Below are 20,806 nucleotides of genomic sequence, written 5' to 3'. Positions count from 1 at the left end.
GCTATGATTGGTAGAAGAACCATCAAATAATGAGTTGAAAGGGTTTTTAGGACACCTCACAGTAGAAAAGAGGTATCGTATTCTGAGTGTGACAAAGTTTACAAAATATTGCCTTAAAACCGTTCGATCCCTTTCCTTTAGCCAAATGTTGTATCATAATTGTTAGAATGACCTAATCTACTATATTTTAAACCAAAAAATGCTAATTGGGCAGCTATGGTTAACACAGTCACAAAAATGTGACATTTTTTACATTATAGTGCCTAAAAACAATAAATTGTATTTCTGAGCCGTGTATATGGAAGTATGGGTCACGTGGCTAATGTCCAGAACTTCTGAACAAGCTATTTTTTTTTGGTTTACCAATATCCTTAAACTTCAACATGAACGTGTCCATTTACGATTTCGTATAATTTTGTGACGATGTTTAGTGTTTACATCAACTGCCCTATACTTCAATCAACTGTATCATGGGGTGTGTGATATCAGTCATCTTGTTTGTCTTGTGCATGAACCTTGGGCATGAACACCTAAAGTCTAAGGTTCCGAGAAGCATTGAGTTCATCAAGGATGACACACCGATACCAACTCTGAAGCTGTTTATGGACGATAGCTGTCTGACGACCGCACGTGCAGAGGATATGCAAACGTTACTCAATGTGTTTCAGAAGTACGTGGACTGGTCCAGATTTAAGTTAAAGTCCTCCAAGTCCAGAGCACTGGTGTTGAAGAAGGGAGTGGCTGTGAGGTGGGTTGAGGAGGTAGTGGTAGGAGAGGAGGAGGTGGAGAGAGAAGAGGTGTGTTTGCAGTTGGGTGGTGAGGTGATTCCGAATGTGTCAGAGAAGCCGATAAAATTCCTTGGGAGATGGATAAGAGTGGAAGGAAATGACAAATCAGTCATCGACTCAACCAAGGTCGACCTTAACACTTTTCTTCGGAGACTCGATGAAAGTTCCCTTACTGGACTCCAGAAGTGCTGGGGATATCAGTACATGGTCCTTCCAAAACTGAAGTGGCCTCTTGCCATCTATGATATTCCGATCACAACAGTTACCAGATGGGAACAGAATACCAATAGTTTCCTCAGGAAGTGGTTAGGGGTGGGGCACACTCTGAGTGGTCTTTGTCTGTTCAGTCAATCATCCAGTGTGGCCTTACCGGTGAGCAGTTTGACAGATACATGGAAGATAGAGAAGTGTCGACTGTTGCAATCCTATCAGACATCTAAGGATGACCTGATTAAAGCAGTCCAGCCCCAAGTTCGTTCTGGTAGAGTTTGGAGGCCTGAGACAGAACTGGAAGAGGCCAGAAGAGATTTGGTCTGTGAATCGGTGCGAGGGATGGTGCAACCTCAAAAAAGAGTTGGCATCGGTTTTGGTGACTGGAAAAAACCTTGGGAGAGGATGGATGAACGGGAAAGAGAGAGGGAGGTTATGCTGAGAGTGAAGGAGAACATTGAAAGAGAGAGGGAGGTGCAAGTAGGTTCTCTGGAGATGCAGAGCAGGTGGGGTGAGTGGAGAGAGCTCGTAATGAAGACGGATTTGAGCTGGCATACACTTTTTAAGTATGGTGACTCACTTATTGGGTTCATGCTAAGTGCTGTGTACGGCACCCTCTTAACCCCCTCTATGGTTTCCAAGTGGAGTGAAGATGAGGATGGGAAGTGCAAGTTATGTGAGGAGAGGATGGGCACCATTCAGCACATTTTGGCTGGGTGTAAGGTGGCCCTTAGTCAAGGAAGGTATAGATGGCGGCACGACAAAGTTCTGAAGCAGATCTCTGAACAGGTTGTCTTCCATTGTGATCGCCGAGTGAACACTTATAAGAACAAGGCCGGCGATGGAAGGCAGTTCATTGATTTTGTTCCTGCTGGGAAAAGAAAAGCAGGTACAGACGACCGGAAGGAGAGTCGTGGTTTTGGGATCCTGAGTGGGTATCGGGATTGGATAGTGCTGTCAGACCTTGAGGGGCAGCTTAAGTTTCCCAGTGAGATTGTGGAAACACGGCTGAGGCCGGACCTTGTGATATTCTCAAGGTCGGCAAAGACAGTTATTTGGTGGGAGCTAACAGTACCATCTGAAGAGCGGATCGCTGAATCGCACGAGTACAAGCTCGACCGATACAGCGGTCTGCAGGCTGAGATTCAGGCGGAAGGTTGGTGCTGTTATAATGCCGCAGTCGAAGTTGGAGCTAGGGGAGTGGTTGCGCAGAGTTTGGAGAGAGCTGCGAGGAGGATTGGTTTTAGGGGAAGAGAGCTGAAGAAGCTGGTACGGGACAGTGGGAAAGAGGCAGCCCACTGTTCCAGATGGATCTACTTGTTATCGAGAAAGAGGGAGTGGGAGTTCAGGAAGGTTGGAGCTTGAGAGTTCACTATAACATCTAGAGGTACCAGAAAACGTTATCTCGTCGACAATTGCGAGCTCTAACGGGTCTCCTCAAGTGACTCTCGGATCAGATGGTGGTTCAAGGGTGGACTGCTGGGGCGCCTGACAGGAAACCGTATTGCGATTAAAGCCCCGAAACGGTGTCAGGTTGGTAACTGATGATTCTGATCCATGCTCCTGTGAGTTTGCTGTTGTATCTCAACTCGCTAAACTGAGGCATCTCCGCATCTTGGGTGAATATGCGTACATCTTCATACTAAACCCAGGTGTGGCATGTGTCAGTGAATACGGGCGAGCGGATGCAATAGCGAAGGTGGTGTGACAAGGCCTAAAAGACACAGTCAGATAGTTGTCAGCTCGCTGACTGTAAGGGAGAAGGTATATCCGTATTTCGCTGCTACTGATGCAGTCCTTGATCTGGCAATCAAGGCTTCTCTGTTTTTCGTCTAACTATGTACCGTTGGGCTTGTGGAACCCGTCAGGGGGACATACATAGGTTAGAATGGTTTTGTGCACCAAGAGGAGTGAGGGAATGAGGGTTGAAGAGAGAGAGCTAGAGAGTTGTTAGGGTGGTTAGGATCAGTAGGTGGAGTGTTTGGTTGGAGCGTTCTGTTTTTGCTGTATAGCATTTTAGTCACTCCGCAGTTTATTAACTGTGTCTCAACTCTATCCGTGTATCGTCCTCATATAGAGTTTTCCCGCCTTCCAACCCAAAATCAGATATAAATGATTTCGGAAATTCACCCAGAATTTCAAATTCCATATGATATGACAGAATTTACATCATTTCCCAATAGCTAAGTGCATGTATTTGTTAACTTTTCAAAACAACATATTTTAGGGCTATGATTGGCAGAAGAACTATCAAATAATGAGTTAAAAGGGTTTTGAGGACACCTCACAGTAGAAAAGAGGTCTCGTATTCTGAGTGTGACAAAGTTTACGAAATGTTGCCTTAAAGCCGTTCGATCACTGCCCTTTAGGCCTACATTGTATCATAATTGTTAGATTGACCTAATCTACTATCTTTTAGACCAAAAAATGCTAATTGGGCAGCTATGGTAAACAATGTCACAAAAATGTGACATTTTTTACATAATAGTGCCTGAAAGCAATACATTTTATTTTTGAGCAGTGCATATGGGAGTATGGGTCACGTGGCTAATGTTCAGAACTTATGAACACGCTAGATTAATATATGTTAAAATCAAACCACTATCGTCAAAAACGCTGTTTTAGAAATTTACCAATTTCCTCAAACTTCAATGAACGTGTCCATATAGTAAGGTATACATGTACTGTGTAGTAAGGTATGTAGTAAGGTATGTAGTAAGGTATGTAGTAAGGTATGTAGTAAGGTATGTAGTAAGGTATACATGTACTGTGTAGTAAGGTATGTAGTAAGGTATGTAGTAAGGTATGTAGTAAGGTATGTAGTAAGGTATATAGTAAGGTATATAGTAAGGTATACATGTACTGTGTAGTAAGGTATGTAGTAAGGTATGTAGTAAGGTATGTAGTAAGGTATGTAGTAAGGTATACATGTACTGTGTAGTAAGGTATGTAGTAAGGTATGTAGTAAGGTATGTAGTAAGGTATGTAGTAAGGTATGATCCTACCAGAGAGCACCTAAAAGCTGCAAATTTGGTGAATCGTTCACCTTAATTGCTGTGTTTTCTGTAATAAGCATTAGTGTTTAGGCGCGCGGATTTTTACCGTCTTTAAAAATCCTGTTTGATTTAATGCCAATAAATTGCTGTAGCAAGGAAGTACAGCTGAGTTACACAATGACAGAAGATATCAGCACTAATACGATATTATAGCTCCATGCTCCTCCCGATAGTGCTGTGGGGCTCACGACCACCCTCCCACACCGTCTCTTGTCTCTTTCTGTCACGTGATGACAAAGTTCTCATTTCGGGATCCACCGAGGGGCAGGTTGATTACACACTCATTTATTTTGAAACAGTCTATATGTCTACTTATGAATAATTATTATTGTTGATGATTAACAAAGGGGTGGGAGGTGAAGTAGGTCTTGAAATGAAATACTTATTGTGAGCTCTCTTTCAGTTGCTGGTGTGTGACGTGTTCCCGGAAGCCCTGATTCCCCGGAACTTCCTAGTTGGACATTCTACAGAGGTGGTTGGCATGGACCAGCTGGTATCTGGACTCAACAACTTTCATATCATATCTGCTGCTTCTAACGGGTTAGTTTCCTTGTATCTTTAGAAGTGCTGTTAATGTGCAGCTTCGTGTAGCTTATTTAACAACAATGCAATAATTACTCATTATAACATATAACATTTTTATTATGATATTCAGGGTGTTTTCATTTTGTTAGCACTTCTTTATATCAATGTTTGTGTTTCATGACATAACCTGGAATGATATTCGTTGCAGGGAGGTATTTAAATGGAATGTGACGGATGGTTCTTATATGTTGAGCACTGTAGTTCAAGGACCCCTCATCAAACTGCAGGTATTTCATTCAGTGCTTTAGCTTTTTCTCTTCATTGTTTAAAGATCACTTAGAGATAGATTGTGTTCATAATAATATGTTAAGGTTAAAAGATATGTTATTTGAAGAAGTAAGTTGTTGTAATTCCAACTTGTTTCAGACGCTGCCCTCATCCCAGAACGTGCTAGTCTGTGGGCAGTACGGTGCTATAACAGTTCTGGATTACAATACCCTAGATATAAAACATCACCTGGTACCCAGCGACCCTACCCACTGGGTCCTGTGCTACACTGTATTCCAGCCTCCTAAAACTAAAGACGAGGAGGTGGTCTGTATTACGGTTAACGGACAGATCAAAACCTGGAACCTGCAGTTTGAAGGAAGGGAGAAGATGATATTAGAGTCAGAGACGAAGATACTGAACTGTCCCCGACCAGTGTGTGTCACTTACAACCCTCGTAGTCTCTACAACTGCCTCATTGTGTGTCAGAGTATTTGGAGGATTTACAGGGCCGGTCAGTAATTCATTTGTTTTGTTAATCTTTCATTTTTCAAATTTAGCGCCATAGGAAGAACAGCGACCAGTTCCTTGACGACCTTTACAAGGACAAAAAAGGTTTAAAACAACTATAACTCGAATTGCACCCGTTGTTTCGTTTTGGCGGACGCTAGATTTCCATTCACTATAACTATAAATATAAGCTCTAATCAGCTCACTTCATAATAATTATATTGATACACATCAGTACAATACGCGTGCCACGTACAAATTGGGCTGATTACCTAATACTATACATTACATACATTAATACATTAAAATAAACTCGCGCGCTGCACTGCGCGTGGCTAGTTGTCATGGTAACGGACGTAAGGAACACGACATATTTTAACCCACCTACCTAGTTCTCCAAAATCCACGTTTTTCTGCAAAAACGTCCATTCGTAACCTTTCACTATTACTTTTTTACGAGAAAAAGTGTGAAAGGAAAAAATACACAAGACACTCTAATAGTCGGTGATTACATTTGAAGAATTAACTCGGAATATAATATAATATATGGCACTAAAAAGATAGTCAGGACCTGGTTTCTGTTTGTCTTGTAAGAGCATCCGATTTTTCACTCTTTGTTGCCATCAAACCCATCTTAAAATAAGACAACGTATAACATTTATCAGGTGTAGCCAGTCCACAGTCCACACCCTGGCTCTATAGACTATAATATGAATGCATTGTTTTAATTCTTAATGAAAAGCGCAAAGTTATATATAGAAAGTAATATAGTATATATATGTAATAATAATATATAAGATACAATCTTATCTACTATTAGTGTTTAATTAAGGGTAATAAAGTAATAATACCTTCTCAGGTGACTTTGTGTTGTTATGTTCTGGAGCCAGTAACCAGGAGGTACCGTGGAGTGGTGGTAAGTTTTACACAGTGGACAAGATAATGCTGTGGAGAGAGAACGGAGTGTTGTACGTGTACCAGTTGCCTGCGCGCGCTATTCGCCCCGTAGATCACAGTGACGCTTCCTGGAGCGCAGAGCCCCCTACTCTTCTGTACAGTGTACCTACTGGGCCTCTCATGGTACAACTGCTATATGTTATTTGCTATTCAGTAACCATAAGTTCCATCCGTAATCCTTAGTATACTTCTCTTCTCACCTTTTTGTTGCAACTCTTTAGTTTATTTTCTAACTACCAATTATTAGTATCGTATTGACCACATAGTGTAAGTATGTTAATTAATCTATGTTATTTAATATTGTGTTAATTGCAGGAATGTTTATTAGTGCACAAGAAATCTATGAGAACCCCACACGATGTACTGATTAGAGGAGATAGGGACGGCAGATTGTCACTATGGAAACAAGATAGAGAGAAAGATATAGCTAGTGAGGGTTTAGTGGAATGTATACATACCAGTCTATCAAAGACTTGGAACAAAGACAATGTTGCTTTAGTCAATGAGAAGGTAAATATTTGAACTTTCTTACCATAATGTGACCCCCTGGCCCTCTTAAGGGGGCATACACCAAAAATGTCCAGCTAAATAGTTACTGAACTTCCTATGAGGTCATTTGGGTTGGACAGTTTTAGCGTATGCCCCCTTAAACTGCCTTATCAGTTCCTTACATTTAAAACTACTGCTGTTACGATAGTTAATTGTTCTAATGTATAAACAGACTCAATGTACAGTGTAACAGATGCGGTGATGCGGTTGATATAACAGCGAGTGTGTATCTGGAGAGTCTATCTTACATCGCTTGTGGGCTATCCTCTGGTGATATAATTGTAGGACTAGTTCACCACTTCCTTACTCACTCCCTGTTCAAATGTACTGGTAAGATATTGTCATATTCCTTCTTCATTACCAACCTTTTTCAATGTTCATGTGCTGATAAAGTCGTGTACTGATATTGAGTCTTTTTTTCGTGCGGCTAGACAGAGGGTGTTAGCGGTGAATTCTAGGCATTAACTAATAGTTTAGTAGTTTAGACTAGACATTAACATTGAAAATGCACCAAATTTAAGATTATTGCCAGTTCACTCTATAAATAATAGACTTCATACTTGTAATTAATCCTTAACAAGATGATTATTCATGATTGAAAATAATTGTTCGAGTTAGATCCGATCCTCTGGCAAAAAGTTTGGAAACACCGTTATGACTTTATGAAGGTTTTATAAATATTTCAGAAGATTCAGAGGAGATAGATTCGAGAGTGAGGTTAAAGGGGCACAAAGGGAATGTTAGTGTACTGCTATATCCTCATGCCAGCCAACCTTCTTCTTATCTTCCTAACATTCTCTACAGTGGAGGTAACATTTTTGGGCATTTCTTTAAGATATATGCGACAGATTCGTATTCATGTTCGTAACTAGAATGATGTTAAAAGTAACTATTTGCCTAGTGATGAGGCGTGTTACCCAGTACAGTTATAAGAGTACAGTATCTGATACAATTCTATACCGCTATCGTTTCCTGGAGTCATAAAGTTGTACTTCTTTACTATCTTTATATTACTGTTATTAGATTTACAGCCTCTTGTATATGCTCCGATCCAAGAATTGCCAATATATATTTTATAACGATTCTATTATAACTGAAGCTTTTTAGCTAAATTTTGAAAACAAAGTCCGCGTGTGGAATAGTGTGGCAATATTAGAGACGGAAATTTGTTCGCTTTTTTGTAACGCGCGAAGCTTAAAAAGTGCGCTTTTGTGCGCGTTTGTAAGTCACGTGACGCGCGCGAGCGTAATAAGCAAGCTAAATTTAATCATACTAGCCGAGCCCGACCGAGATATAGATTGTAAAACAGCAACATTGATCGCTTGTATCACTCACTGATGTCAGTCATCAAACTAATCTCATGTCCGTATCATTCGAAAAAAAGCACTCTGTTGGTCCCAGACACGTGTAAATCTGTAAAATTTGTTCAGGAGCTGATTTCAGTGTGAAGATCTGGGATTGGAAGAAAGTGGTGCTACTTCAGAGTTTTACCACTCACACTGGACCATTAACCAGACTGTTCTTACCTCCAACACAAGCCACTGTTAGTATTAAGTGGACACTCTCAATTAGTCCTCTGATTTAGTGAATGAATAAAATTAACTTGGTTTAAAGATTGGCAGGGTTGGTCAACTTTACACTGCCAAACTATCAATGCCGCATTTGTTGATGTTCACAAATATCAACTCCACAGGGAAAGTTGCGAGGGAGTGTAGTTTCAGTATGTCAAGATAACAGTATCGCAATAACAACTCACGCTCAGTTCACTCCCTTGTTTGTGGGATCCTGTCATCACACTGGAGTACTGGAGATCAGATGGCGGCTAACTGAGGACATCTTACTCGTTCACTGTTTAGGTTAGGACATTCTACTCGTTCACTTTATAAGTTACGACATCCTACTCGTTCACTGTTTAGGTTAGGACATCCTACTCATTCACTGTCTAGGTTAAGACATCTAACACGTTCACTTTTTAGGTTAGGACATCCTACTCGTTCCTACTCGTTCACTTTCTAAGTGAGGATTAGTCAGCGATTGTTTGATTATAGATTGAAAAAGGTATTTGCTTAATAACAATTTTATGCCTGGCAGATGACACAGTGTACGTTTGGGGACTGAGTACAGGACACCTGGACAGAATAGAGACAGGAGCAGTGGCTCTGAGTTTGGTATCCGCCTGTCAAACCTTCAGTGAAGGCGAGCACTGTAAACTAGAGATAAAACCCTCCAGTAGCGTAACCAGACACAGCACCGGTCTCAGTGTGGTTCCCTTCAGCTTCTCATCTGGTGACAACATGTCTCACCTACTACTCTTTGATACGGAACTACTCTTACACTTACTATCTCAACTTCAAGGAGACATCATGACTCATGGTCAGTGGTACTAAACTAAGACACATCCTGTGTGTAGTTATTTTTCGTTTTCTTTCTCAAATGAATTATAGCATTCAAAACTTATCACTTCTATAACTCTAAATCCCATTTTAACGCAGAGTTTGAGAGGAGCAAGTCCCAGCCTAATGTAACGGAAAGGCGGCGCGCATCAGCACGTGCAGATCAGCGACTATCAGACAGACGGACCTCGATAATCAAACAGACAGAGACGGCCAAGTTACTGGAAGAGAGAAGTGTGATATCAGAGATACCGGTGGAAAACACTGCGGAGATAAAGAGCAGTTCGGAGGACATAGAGGACAAAGAGGACGACAAGGAGACACTGGACATCATCAAACTAACATGTTCCCTGCTGTTGTCATGTCTCCACGCCTGGGGTGTGGACCTGAACATAGACCGGACCTGTGTCAAGCACCTGGGGCTCCTAGTTCCGGGCAAGGAGTTATCTTACGGTACTGTGGGGAGCAGCTCTACTTTCATGTTACTGTTACCTGGCTGGGAACAGAGCATACAACAACAGGTACTTTATCTGGCACACATACTGATACTTAGAATTAACTTTCAATTATCAAATTAAATTTCATAGGGCCTATCCTTAAAAGTGTATTATATACTTATATATTTTCAATTCCACCTAATTTCAGAGTCCCAATACAGTTGAGGCTCCATTTGGGAGGTGGTGTATCTCCTCAACTCTAACTACACAACACCTGTTATCAGTTTCAGCACTTGCTAACAAACAAATGTCAACTGATCTCACTCTCTCTTTCAACAGACGCGCTAAAAACAACACTGCTAAAAGAGGTATTAAAGTTGATAAGAATTGGGATTCAGTTTTTTTTATGTATTCTCTAACGTAGCTTAACCGAACTACCCAGTAGACTGGTAACTCTTGAATTTGGCCGTTTGGGACCGTTCATCACAATCCATTCCTTAAAAACGTTGACACGACTGCACATTAAATTGTTTAGATATATCTAATAATATATCAAAGATTATGATTAATTCCTTACTTATTTGTGCAACAAACTGCAAAATTCTTTCATTTAAAAATCAGAAAAATTCATTTCAAACATAGCTCTAAACATTGGTGGAGATTATTTCTAAACTTTAAATGCAACCATAGATCATACCTCGTTGTTGTTCAACTAATAATATAAAAGTGGAAGTAAACTGACATTCTTTACCCGTGAATACGCTGGTATCTAATAAAGTGTGACTGATCAGAACAAGTATAAAAGTTGTTATATAAGAACATTCCTGGCAATTTTAGAGTTTCTCTCCCGTATGAGTACGTTGATGTCTGACAAGACTTGATTTAACAGAGCAAGTATATGAACATTCCTTACACTTGTAGGGTTTCTCTCCAGTGTGAGTCCTTATATGTAATGAGAGATGACCTTTCTGAGCACACGAATATGAACATTCCTTACACTTGTAGGGTTTCTCTCCCGTGTGAGTACGTTGGTGTATAATAAGATTAGATTGAACAGAGCAAGTATATGAACATTCATTACACTTGTAGGGTTTCTCTCCCGTGTGTGTCCTAATATGTAATGTGAGATCACCTTTCCGAGCACTACAAAACGAACATTGGTTACACTTGTAGGGTTTCTCTCCCATGTGAGTACGTTGGTGTGTAATAAGATTTGATTTAACAGAGGAAGTATATGAACATTCATTACACTTGTAGGGTTTCTCTCCCGTGTGAGTCCTCATATGTCTCTTGAGATCACCTTTCTGAGCACTACAATATGAACATTCCTTACACTTGTAGGGTTTCTCTCCGGTGTGAGTCCTTATATGCGCTGTGAGCGAACATTTCTGAGCACTAGAATACGAACATTCGTTGCACTTGTAGGGTTTCTCTCCTGTGTGAGTCCTCATATGTTTCTTGAGATCACCTTTCTGAGCACTATAATATGAACATTCCTTACACTTGTAAGGTTTCTCTCTCGTGTGAGTACGATTGTGTATAATAAGACTTGATTTATCAGAGCAAGAATATGAACATTGGTTACACTTGTAGGGTTTCTCTCCCGTGTGAATGCATTTAAAATGTTTCACAAGATCACTGTTCTCATTACAGGTATAAGAACAATCGTCACATTTAAAAGCTTTCCCAACAAGAGAAGTATTTTCTTTCCCTAACCTATCTGATGATCGTAAAGAGTTTAACAGGACATCTTTAGTAGACATATCATTGATCGTTTCACCATGATGTTCTCTGATATGTTCCACAAAGAACTCATCATAAAGGAAGTGAGCTTCACATTGCGGACAAATGAAACCATGTGATATTCCAGTCACCTCCTCCTGCTCGGTTTTTATTTCCTTTTTGATCGGAATTAAATTTATGTTACTGTTTTCTTTATCAGCAGCTGTTGAGAATCTTTTACTCCGTGTTAACATGGCAAACTTTCCTGCATTAGTAACTGATTAATAAAATAAAAATAGACAAACTTTCCAAATTCAAATAACCAAATCTTTAATTACCAGTGGGTATAAATAAATGGAATATTATTAAATTATAATAATTAGACCCCCTCAGCCCTCAGATATCTATATTATATCAGTACCATGCAGCTATAACTCAGTTAAAAAATGTCATATCATAGTCATATTATAAAAATAACAAATAATATATAGATTGTGGAAAAACGATACATTTACTAATTTCTACTATTGAGACAAGACAAAATCAGTGGGATTCAATTAATGGTTAGATATATCTAATAATATATCAAAGATTATGATTAATTCCTTACTTATTTGTGCAACAAACTGCAAAATTCTTTCATTTAAAAATCAGAAAAATTCATTTCAAACATAGCTCTAAACATTTGTGGAGATTATTTCTAAACTTTAAATGCAACCATAGATCATACCTCGTTGTTGTTCAACTAATAATATAAAAGTGAAGTAAACTGACATTCTTTACCCGTGAATACGCTGGTATCTAATAAAGTGTGACTGATCAGAACAAGTATAAAAGTTGTTATATGAGAACATTCCTGGCAAATTTAGAGTTTTTCTCCCGTGTGAGTACGTTGATGTCTGACAAGACTTGATTTATCAGAGCAAGTATATGAACATTCCTTACACTTGAAGGGTTTCTCTCCAGTGTGAGTCCTTATATGTAATGAGAGATGACCTTTCTGAGCACAAGAATATGAACATTCCTTACACTTGTAGGGTTTCTCTCCAGTGTGAGTCCTTATATGTAATGAGAGATGACCTTTCTGAGCACAAGAATATGAACATTCCTTACACTTGTAGGGTTTCTCTCCAGTGTGAGTCCTTATATGTAATGAGAGATGACCTTTCTGAGCACAAGAATATGAACATTCCTTACACTTGTAGGGTTTCTCTCCCGTGTGAGTTCGGTGGTGTATGACAAGACGTGATTTATCAGAGCAAGTATATGAACATTCCTTACACTTGAAGGGTTTCTCTCCAGTGTGAGTCCTTATATGTAATGAGAGATGACCTTTCCGAGCATCGGTTACACTTGTAGGGTTTCTCTCCCGTGTGAGTACGTTGGTGTCTGATAAGACTTGATTTAACAGAGAAAGTATATGAACATTCCTTACACTTGTAGGGTTTCTCTCCCGTGTGAGTCCTCATTATATGTTTCTTGAGATCACCTTTCTGAGCACTACAATATGAACATTCCTGGCACTCGTAGGATTTCTCTCCCGTGTGAATACGTAAATGTTTCACAAGGTCACTGTTCTCATTACAGGTATAAAGGTATAAGAACAATCGTCACATTTAAAATCACTCTCAACAGGAGAAGTACTTTCTTTGCCCAACCTGTCTGATGATCGTAAAGAATTTAACAGGACATCTTTAGTAGACATATCATTGATTTTTTCATCATGATGTTCTCTGATATGTTCCACAAAGAACTCATCATAGAGGAAGTGAGCTTCACATTTCGGACAAATGAAACCATGTGATATTCTAGTCACCTCCTCCTGTTCAGTTTTTATTTCCTTTTTGATCGAAATTAAATTTTTGTTACTCTTTTCTTTATCAGCAACTGTTGTGGATCTTTTACTCCGTGTTAACATGACAAACTTTCCTGCATTAGTAACTGATTAATAAAATAAAAATAGACAAACTTTCCAAATTTAAATAACCAAATCTTTAATTACCAGTGGGTATAAATAAATGGAATTTATTATTAAATTATAATAATTAGACCCCCTCAGATATCTCTTTTCTATCAGTACCATGCAGCTTTAATGCAGTTAATAAATGTCATATCATAGTCATATTATAAAAATAACAAATAATATAGATTGTGGAAAAACGATACATTTACTAATTTCTACTATTGAGACAAGACAAAATCAGTGGGATTCAATTAATGGTTAGATATATCTAATAATATAGGGGGGGGGGGGTGTCATGTCCGTCTATGTCCGCCTATGTCCTGTCCTTTTTGGATTCTATGAGACAACGGACGTGTTTTTTGGGACATTGGCGGACACGGACGGACATTGGCGGACTTGGACGGACATTGGCGGACTCGGACGGACATTGGCGGACTCGGACGGACATTGGGGGACCCGGACGGACATTGGCGGACTTGGATGGACATTGGTGGACATTAGCGGACATTGGTGGACATTAGCGGACAAACATTTTGAGGACTGAAGAGTACTGAAGAGTACTGAGAAGGATGGCTGAGGAGGATGGCTGAGGAGGATGACTGAGGAGGATGACTGAGGAGGATGACTGAGAGGGAGGAGAAGGATCAGGAAGACCCAGGAGGAGGAGGAGGAGGACCCAGAAGGAGGACCTAGGAGGAGGAGGAGGAGAACTGAGGAGGATGACTCAGGAGGAGGAGGACTCAGGAGGAGGACTGAGGAGGACTGAGAAGGAGGAGGACTCAGGAGGATGGCTGAGGAGGATGGCTGAGGAGGATGACTGAGAGGGAGGAGGAGGAGGAAGAGGAGGAAGAGGACTGAGGAGGAGGAGGAGAAGGACTGAGGAGGAGAAGGAGGACCCAGGAGGAGGAGGACCCAGGAGGAGGAGGACCCAGGAAAAGGCCCCAGGAGGAGGAGGAGGACTGGGGAGGAGGAGAACTGTTGAGGACTGATGAGGATGAAGAGGAGGAGGAGGACCCAGGAGGAGGAGAACTGAGGAGGGGAGGAGGAAGAGGACTGGGGAGGAGGACTCAGAAGGAACTGACGATGACTGAGAAGGAGGAGGACTGAGGAGTACTGAGGAGGATGACTGAGAAGGAGGAGGACTGAGGAGTACTGAGGAGGATGGCTGGGGAGGATGGCTGGGGAGGATGGCTGAGGAGGATGACTGAGGAGGATGACTGAGAGGGAGGAGGAGGAGGACTCAGGAGGAGGACTCAGAAGGAACTGACGATGACTGAGAAGGAGGAGGACTGAGGAGTACTGAGGAGGATGGCTGAGGAGGATGGCTGGGGAGGATGGCTGAGGAGGATGACTGAGGAGGATGACTGAGGAGAACTGAGGAGGAGGAGGAGGAGGACTGAATAGGAGGAGGAGAAGGAGGGGGACTGGGAGAGGACTGGGGAGGAGGAGGACTGATGAGAAGGATGAGGAGGAGGACCCAGGAGGAGGAGGACTGAGGACCGAGGAGGAAGAGGACGATGAAGAGGAGGAGGAGGACCCAGGAGGAGGAGGACTGAGGAGGATGGCTGAGGAGGATGACTGAAAGGGAAGAGGAGGAGGAGGAGGAGGAGGATCAGGACTGAGGAGGACTGAGAAGGAGGAGGAGGAGGAGGAGGACTGAATAGGAGGAGGAGGAGGGGGACTGGGGGAGGACTGAGGAGGAGGATGGAGGACTGAGGAGAAGGATGAGGAGGAGGACTGAGGACTGAGGAGGAAGAGGAGGAGGATGAAGAGGAGGAGGAGGACCCAGGAGGAGGAGGACTGAGGAGAAGGAGGGGGACTGGGAGAGGACTGGGGAGGAGGAGGACTGATGAGAAGGATGAGGAGGAGGACCCAGGAGGAGGAGGACTGAGGACCGAGGAGGAAGAGGACGATGAAGAGGAGGAGGAGGACCCAGGAGGAGGAGGACTGAGGAGGATGGCTGAGGAGGATGACTGAAAGGGAAGAGGAGGAGGAGGAGGAGGAGGATCAGGACTGAGGAGGACTGAGAAGGAGGAGGAGGAGGAGGAGGACTGAATAGGAGGAGGAGGAGGGGGACTGGGGGAGGACTGAGGAGGAGGATGGAGGACTGAGGAGAAGGATGAGGAGGAGGACTGAGGACTGAGGAGGAAGAGGAGGAGGATGAAGAGGAGGAGGAGGACCCAGGAGGAGGAGAACTGAGGAGGGGAGGAGGAAGAGGACTGGGGAGGAGGACTCAGAAGGAACTGACGATGACTGAGAAGGAGGAGGACTGAGGAGTACTGAGGAGGATGACTGAGAAGGAGGAGGACTGAGGAGTACTGAGGAGGATGGCTGGGGAGGATGGCTGGGGAGGATGGCTGAGGAGGATGACTGAGGAGGATGACTGAGAGGGAGGAGGAGGAGGACTCAGGAGGAGGACTCAGAAGGAACTGACGATGACTGAGAAGGAGGAGGACTGAGGAGGACTCAGGAGGAGGAGGAGGAATGGGGAGGGGAGGAGGAAGAGGACTGAGGAAGATCAGGAAGACCCAGGGGGAGGAGGAGGAAGAGTAGGAGGAGGAAGCATCTAAATGTTATTTCCATTTTTGTCCGTTTTTGCCGCTCTATTTTTTGTCCGTTTTGAAAATATAGGGTATTGAACGGACAAAAAACATGATCCCCCTATAACAGCAAAAATTGAACATTTTATTTAGCAATTTAGGTGTCCATTAATGTCCGCCTATGTCCGTCTATGTCCGCCTATGTCCGCCTATGTCCGTCTATGTCCGCCTATGTCCGCCTATGTCCGCCTATGTCCTGTCCTTTTTGGATTCTATGAGACAAGCGGACATAGACGGACGTGACACCCCCCCCCCCCCAATATATCAAAGATTATGATTAATTCCTTACTTATTTGTGCAACAGACTGCAAAATTCTTTCATTTAAAAATAGCTCTAAACATTTGTGGAGATTATTTCTAAACTTTAAATGCAACCATACATCATAACTCGTTGTTGAACTAATAATATAAAAGTGGAAGTTAACTGACATTCTTTACCCGTGAATACGCTGATATCTAATAAAGTGTGACTGATCAGAACAAGTATAAAAGTTGTTATATAAAAACATTCCTGGCAAATTTAGAGTTTTTCTCCCGTGTGAGTACGTTGATGTCTGATAAGACTTGATTTATCAGAGCAAGTATATGAACATTCCTTACACTTGAAGGGTTTCTCTCCAGTATGAGTCCTTATATGTAATGAGAGATGACCTTTCTGAGCACAAGAATATGAACATTCCTTACACTTAAGTAGGGTTTCTCTCCCGTGTGAGTTCGGTGGTGTATTATAAGACTTGATTTAACAGAGCAAGTATATGAACATTCCTTACACTTGTAGGGTTTCTCTCCCGTGTGAGTCCTCATATGTTTCTTCAGATCACCTTTCTGAGCACTACAATATGAACATCGGTTACACTTGTGAGGTTTCTCTCCCGTGTGAGTACGTTGGTGTCTGATAAGCCTTGATTTAACAGAGAAAGTATATGAACATTCCTTACACTCGTAGGGTTTCTCTCCCGTGTGAGTCCTCATATGATTAATGAGATCACATTTCTTAGCACTACAATATGAACATTCCTTGCACTTGTAGGGTTTCTCTCCTGTGTGAGTACGTTGGTGTATTATAAGACTTGATTTAACAGAGCAAGTATATGAACATTCCTTACACTTGTAGGGTTTCTCTCCCGTGTGAGTCCTCATATGTTTCTTCAGATCACCTTTCTGAGCACTACAATATGAACTTTCCTGGCACTCGTAGGATTTCTCTCCCGTGTGAATACGTAAATGTTTCACAAGATCACTGTTCTCAGTACATGTATAAGAACAATCGTCACATTCAAAAGCTTTCCCAACAGAAGTATTTTCTTTGCCAAACCTGTCTGATGATCGTAAAGAATTTAACAAGACATTTCTAGAGGACATATCATTGATGTTTTCATCATGATGTTCTCTGATATGTTCCACAAAGAACTCATCATAGAGGAAGTGAGCTTCACATTTCGGACAAATAAAACCATGTGATATTCTAATCACCTCCTCCTGTTCAGTTTTTATTTCCTTTTCGATCGAAATTAAATTGCTGTTACTTCTTTCTTTATCAGCAACTGTTGTGGATCTTTTACTCCGTGTTAACATGACAAACTTTCCTGCATTAATAACTTATTAATAAAATAAAAATAGACAAACTTTCCAAATTCAAATAACCAAATCTTTAATTACCAGTGGGTATAAATAAATGGAATATTATTAAATTATAATAATTAGACCCCCTCGGCCCTCAGATATCTATATTATATCAGTACCATGCAGCTATAATGCAGTTAATAAATGTCATATCATAGTCATATTATAAAAATAACAAATAATATAGATTGTGGAAAAACGATACATTTACTAATTTCTACTATTGAGACAAGACAAAATCAGTGGGATTCAATTAATGGTTAGATATATCTAATAATATATCAAAGATTATGATTAATTCCTTACTTATTTGTGCAACAAACTGCAAAATTCTTTCATTTAAAAATCAGAAAAATTCATTTCAAACATAGCTCTAAACATTTGTGGAGATTATTTCTAAACTTTAAATGCAACCATAGATCATACCGCGTTGTTGTTCAGTGACTAATAATATAAAAGTGGAAGTAAACTGACATTCTTTACCCGTGAATACGCTGATATCTAATAAAGTGTGACTGATCAGAACAAGTATAAAAGTTGTTATATGAGAACATTCCTGGCAAATTTAGAGTTTCTCTCCCGCGTGAGTACGTTGATGTCTGACAAGACTTGATTTATCAGAGCAAGTATATGAACATTCCTTACACTTGAAGGGTTTCTCTCCAGTGTGAGTCCTTATATGTAATGAGAGATGACCTTTCTGAGCACAAGAATATGAACATTCCTTACACTTGTAGGGTTTCTCTCCCGTGTGAGTTCGGTGGTGTCTGACAAGACGTGATTTATCAGAGCAAGTATATGAACATTCCTTACACTTGTAGGGTTTCTCTCCCGTGTGAGTCCTCATATGTTTAATGAGATCACCTTTCCGAGCACTACAAAATGAACATCGGTTACACTTGTAGGGTCTCTCTCCCGTGTGAGTCTTCATATGATTCTTGAGATCACCTTTCCGAGCACTACAATATGAACATCGGTTACACTTGTAGGGTTTCTCTCCCGTGTGAGTACGTTGGTGTCTGATAAGCCTTGATTTAACAGAGAAAGTATATGAACATTCCTTACACTCGTAGGGTTTCTCTCCCGTGTGAGTCCTCATATGTTTAATGAGATCACATTTCTGAGCACTACAATATGAACATTCCTTGCACTTGTAGGGTTTTTCTCCTGTGTGAGTACGTTGGTGTATTATAAGACTTGATTTAACAGAGCAAGTATATGAACATTCCTTACACTTGTAGGATTTCTCTCCCGTGTGAGTCCTCATATGTTTCTTGAGATCACCTTTCTGAGCACTACAATATGAACATTCCTGGCACTCGTAGGATTTCTCTCCCGTGTGAATACGTAAATGTTTCACAAGATTACTGTTCTCAGTACAGGTATAAGAACAATCGTCACATTTAAAATCACTCTCAACAGGAGAAGTACTTTCTTTGCCCAACCTGTCTGATGATCGTAAAGAATTTAACAAGACATTTCTAGTAGACATATCATTGATTTTTTCATCATGATGTTCTCTGATATGTTCCACAAAGAACTCATCATAGAGGAAGTGAGCTTCACATTTCGGACAAATGAAACCATGTGATATTCTAGTCACCTCCTCCTGTTCAGTTTTTATTTCCTTTTTGATCGAAATTAAATTTCTGTTACTTCTTTCTTTATCAGCAACTGTTGTGGATGTTTTACTCCGTGTTAACATGGCAAACTTTCCTGCATTAGTAACTGATTAATAAAATAAAAATACACAAACTTTCCAAATTCAAATAACAAAATCTTTAATTACCAGTGGGTATAAATAAATGGAATTTATTATTAAATTATAATAATTAGACCCCCTCAGATATCTCTTTTCTATCAGTACCATGCAGCTTTAATGCAGTTAAAAAATGTCATATCATAGTCATATTACAAAAATAACAAATAATATTAATAGATTGTGGAAACAACGATACATTTACTAATTTCTACTATTGAGACAAGACAAAATCAGTGGGATTCAATTAATGGTTAGATATATCTAATAATATATCAAAGATTATGATTAATTCCTTACTTATTTGTGCAACAAACTGCAAAATTCTTTCATTTAAAAATCAGAAAAATCATGTCAAACATAGCTCTAAACATTGGTGGAGATTATTTCTAAACAATAAATACAATCATTGATCATACCTCGTTGTTGAACTAATAATATAAAAGTGGAAGTAAACTGACATTCTTTACCCGTGAATACGCTGGTATCTAATAAAGTGTGACTGATCAGAACAAGTATAACTATAAGAGTTGTATAAGAACATTCCTGGCAAATTTAGAGTTTCTCTCCCGTGTGAGTACGTTGATGTCTGACAAGACGTGATTTAACAGAGCAAGTATATGAACATTCCTTACACTTGTAGGGTTTCTCTCCCGTGTGAGTCCTCATATGTTTATTGAGATCACATTTCTGAGCACTACAATATGAACATTCCTTGCACTTGTTGGGTTTCTCTCCTGTGTGAGTATGTTGGTGTATTATAAGACTTGATTTAACAGAGCAAGTATATGAACATTCCTTACACTTGTAGGGTTTCTCTCCCGTGTGAGTCCTCATATGTTTCTTGAGATCACCTTTCTGAGCACTACAATATGAACATTCCTTACACTTGTAGGGTTTCTCTCCGGTGTGAGTCCTCATATGTTTCTTGAGATCACCTTTCTGAGCACTACAATATGAACATTCCTGGCACTCGTAGGATTTCTCTCCCGTGTGAATACGTAAATGTTTCACAAGATTACTGTTCTCAGTACAGGTATAAGAACAATCGTCACATTTAAAATCACTCTCAACAGGAGAAGTACTTTCTTTGCCCAACCTGTCTGATGATCGTAAAGAATTTAACAAGACATTTCTAGTAGACATATCATTGATTTTTTCATCATGATGTTCTCTGATATGTTCCACAAAGAACTCATCATAGAGGAAGTGAGCTTCACATTTCGGACAAATGAAACCATGTGATATTCTAGTCACCTCCTCCTGTTCAGTTTTTATTTCCTTTTTGATCGAAATTAAATTTCTGTTACTTCTTTCTTTATCAGCAACTGTTGTGGATCTTTTACTCCGTGTTAATATGGCAAACTTTCCTGCATTAGTAACTGATTAATAAAATAAAAATAGACAAACTTTCCAAATTCAAATAACCAAATCTTTAATTACCAGT

The 20,806-nt window shown here is 40.5% G+C and overlaps 5 protein-coding genes and 1 pseudogene across 5 annotated transcripts; 2 read left to right on the top strand and 4 right to left on the bottom strand.

Annotated features, from left to right (window-relative positions):
• The first annotated feature begins 470 nt into the window (after positions 1-470).
• On the top strand, positions 471-2,363 carry LOC134826334 (uncharacterized). Its single transcript, XM_063838670.1, has one exon. It carries the CDS (start codon positions 471-473, stop codon positions 2,361-2,363), a length of 1,893 nt encoding a protein of 630 aa, XP_063694740.1.
• Positions 2,364-4,139: 1,776 nt separating this feature from the next.
• On the top strand, positions 4,140-10,494 carry LOC134826330 (WD repeat-containing protein 7-like). Its single transcript, XM_063838663.1, has 14 exons — positions 4,140-4,322; positions 4,458-4,594; positions 4,788-4,866; positions 5,006-5,360; positions 6,216-6,436; positions 6,629-6,823; positions 7,048-7,192; positions 7,549-7,671; positions 8,293-8,405; positions 8,556-8,718; positions 8,954-9,235; positions 9,355-9,776; positions 9,901-10,060; positions 10,484-10,494. The coding sequence occupies exons 1-14, from the start codon at positions 4,212-4,214 to the stop codon at positions 10,492-10,494; spliced, it is 2,517 nt and encodes an 838-aa protein (XP_063694733.1). The 5' UTR covers positions 4,140-4,211.
• On the bottom strand, positions 10,253-11,821 carry LOC134811591 (zinc finger protein OZF-like). The gene has a single exon (XM_063818566.1). It carries the CDS (start codon positions 11,666-11,668, stop codon positions 10,526-10,528), a length of 1,143 nt encoding a protein of 380 aa, XP_063674636.1. The 5' UTR covers positions 11,669-11,821; the 3' UTR covers positions 10,253-10,525.
• A 148-nt stretch (positions 11,822-11,969) lies between these two features.
• On the bottom strand, positions 11,970-12,883 carry LOC134826329 (zinc finger protein 300-like). Its single transcript, XM_063838662.1, is given in 2 exon segments — positions 11,970-12,751; positions 12,753-12,883. Coding segments are annotated over 2 exon segments (603 nt in total). The 3' UTR covers positions 11,970-12,279.
• A 3,458-nt stretch (positions 12,884-16,341) lies between these two features.
• Positions 16,342-17,339, bottom strand: LOC134826328 (zinc finger protein 501-like; annotated as a pseudogene).
• Positions 17,340-18,153: 814 nt separating this feature from the next.
• LOC134811592 (zinc finger protein 892-like) lies at positions 18,154-19,208 on the bottom strand. Its single transcript, XM_063818567.1, has one exon. The coding sequence runs from the start codon at positions 19,090-19,092 to the stop codon at positions 18,166-18,168; it is 927 nt and encodes a 308-aa protein (XP_063674637.1). The 5' UTR covers positions 19,093-19,208; the 3' UTR covers positions 18,154-18,165.
• Positions 19,209-20,806: the final 1,598 nt, after the last annotated feature.

The sequence above is a fragment of the Bolinopsis microptera genome, chromosome 2 (genome assembly GCF_026151205.1).
Source record: "Bolinopsis microptera isolate Bmic1 chromosome 2, MBARI_Bmic_1.0, whole genome shotgun sequence".
NCBI classification, from domain to species: domain Eukaryota; kingdom Metazoa; phylum Ctenophora; class Tentaculata; order Lobata; family Bolinopsidae; genus Bolinopsis; species Bolinopsis microptera.
The sequence above is the reverse complement of the archived record's forward strand: the minus strand, read 5'-3'. Positions and strand labels throughout refer to the sequence as shown.

Coding starts and splice junctions, on each gene's coding strand:
- LOC134826334 (XM_063838670.1), top strand. CDS start 471: ATGGGGTGTGTGATATCAGTCATCTTGTTTGTCTTGTGCATGAACCTT.
- LOC134811591 (XM_063818566.1), bottom strand. CDS start 11,668: ATGTTAACACGGAGTAAAAGATTCTCAACAGCTGCTGATAAAGAAAAC.
- LOC134811592 (XM_063818567.1), bottom strand. CDS start 19,092: ATGTCTACTAGAAATGTCTTGTTAAATTCTTTACGATCATCAGACAGG.
- LOC134826330 (XM_063838663.1), top strand. CDS start 4,212: ATGCTCCTCCCGATAGTGCTGTGGGGCTCACGACCACCCTCCCACACC. Junction 4,323..4,457: donor CGGGATCCACCGAGGGGCAG/GTTGATTACACA, acceptor GCTCTCTTTCAG/TTGCTGGTGTGTGACGTGTT. Junction 9,236..9,354: donor AGGAGACATCATGACTCATG/GTCAGTGGTACT, acceptor ATTTTAACGCAG/AGTTTGAGAGGAGCAAGTCC.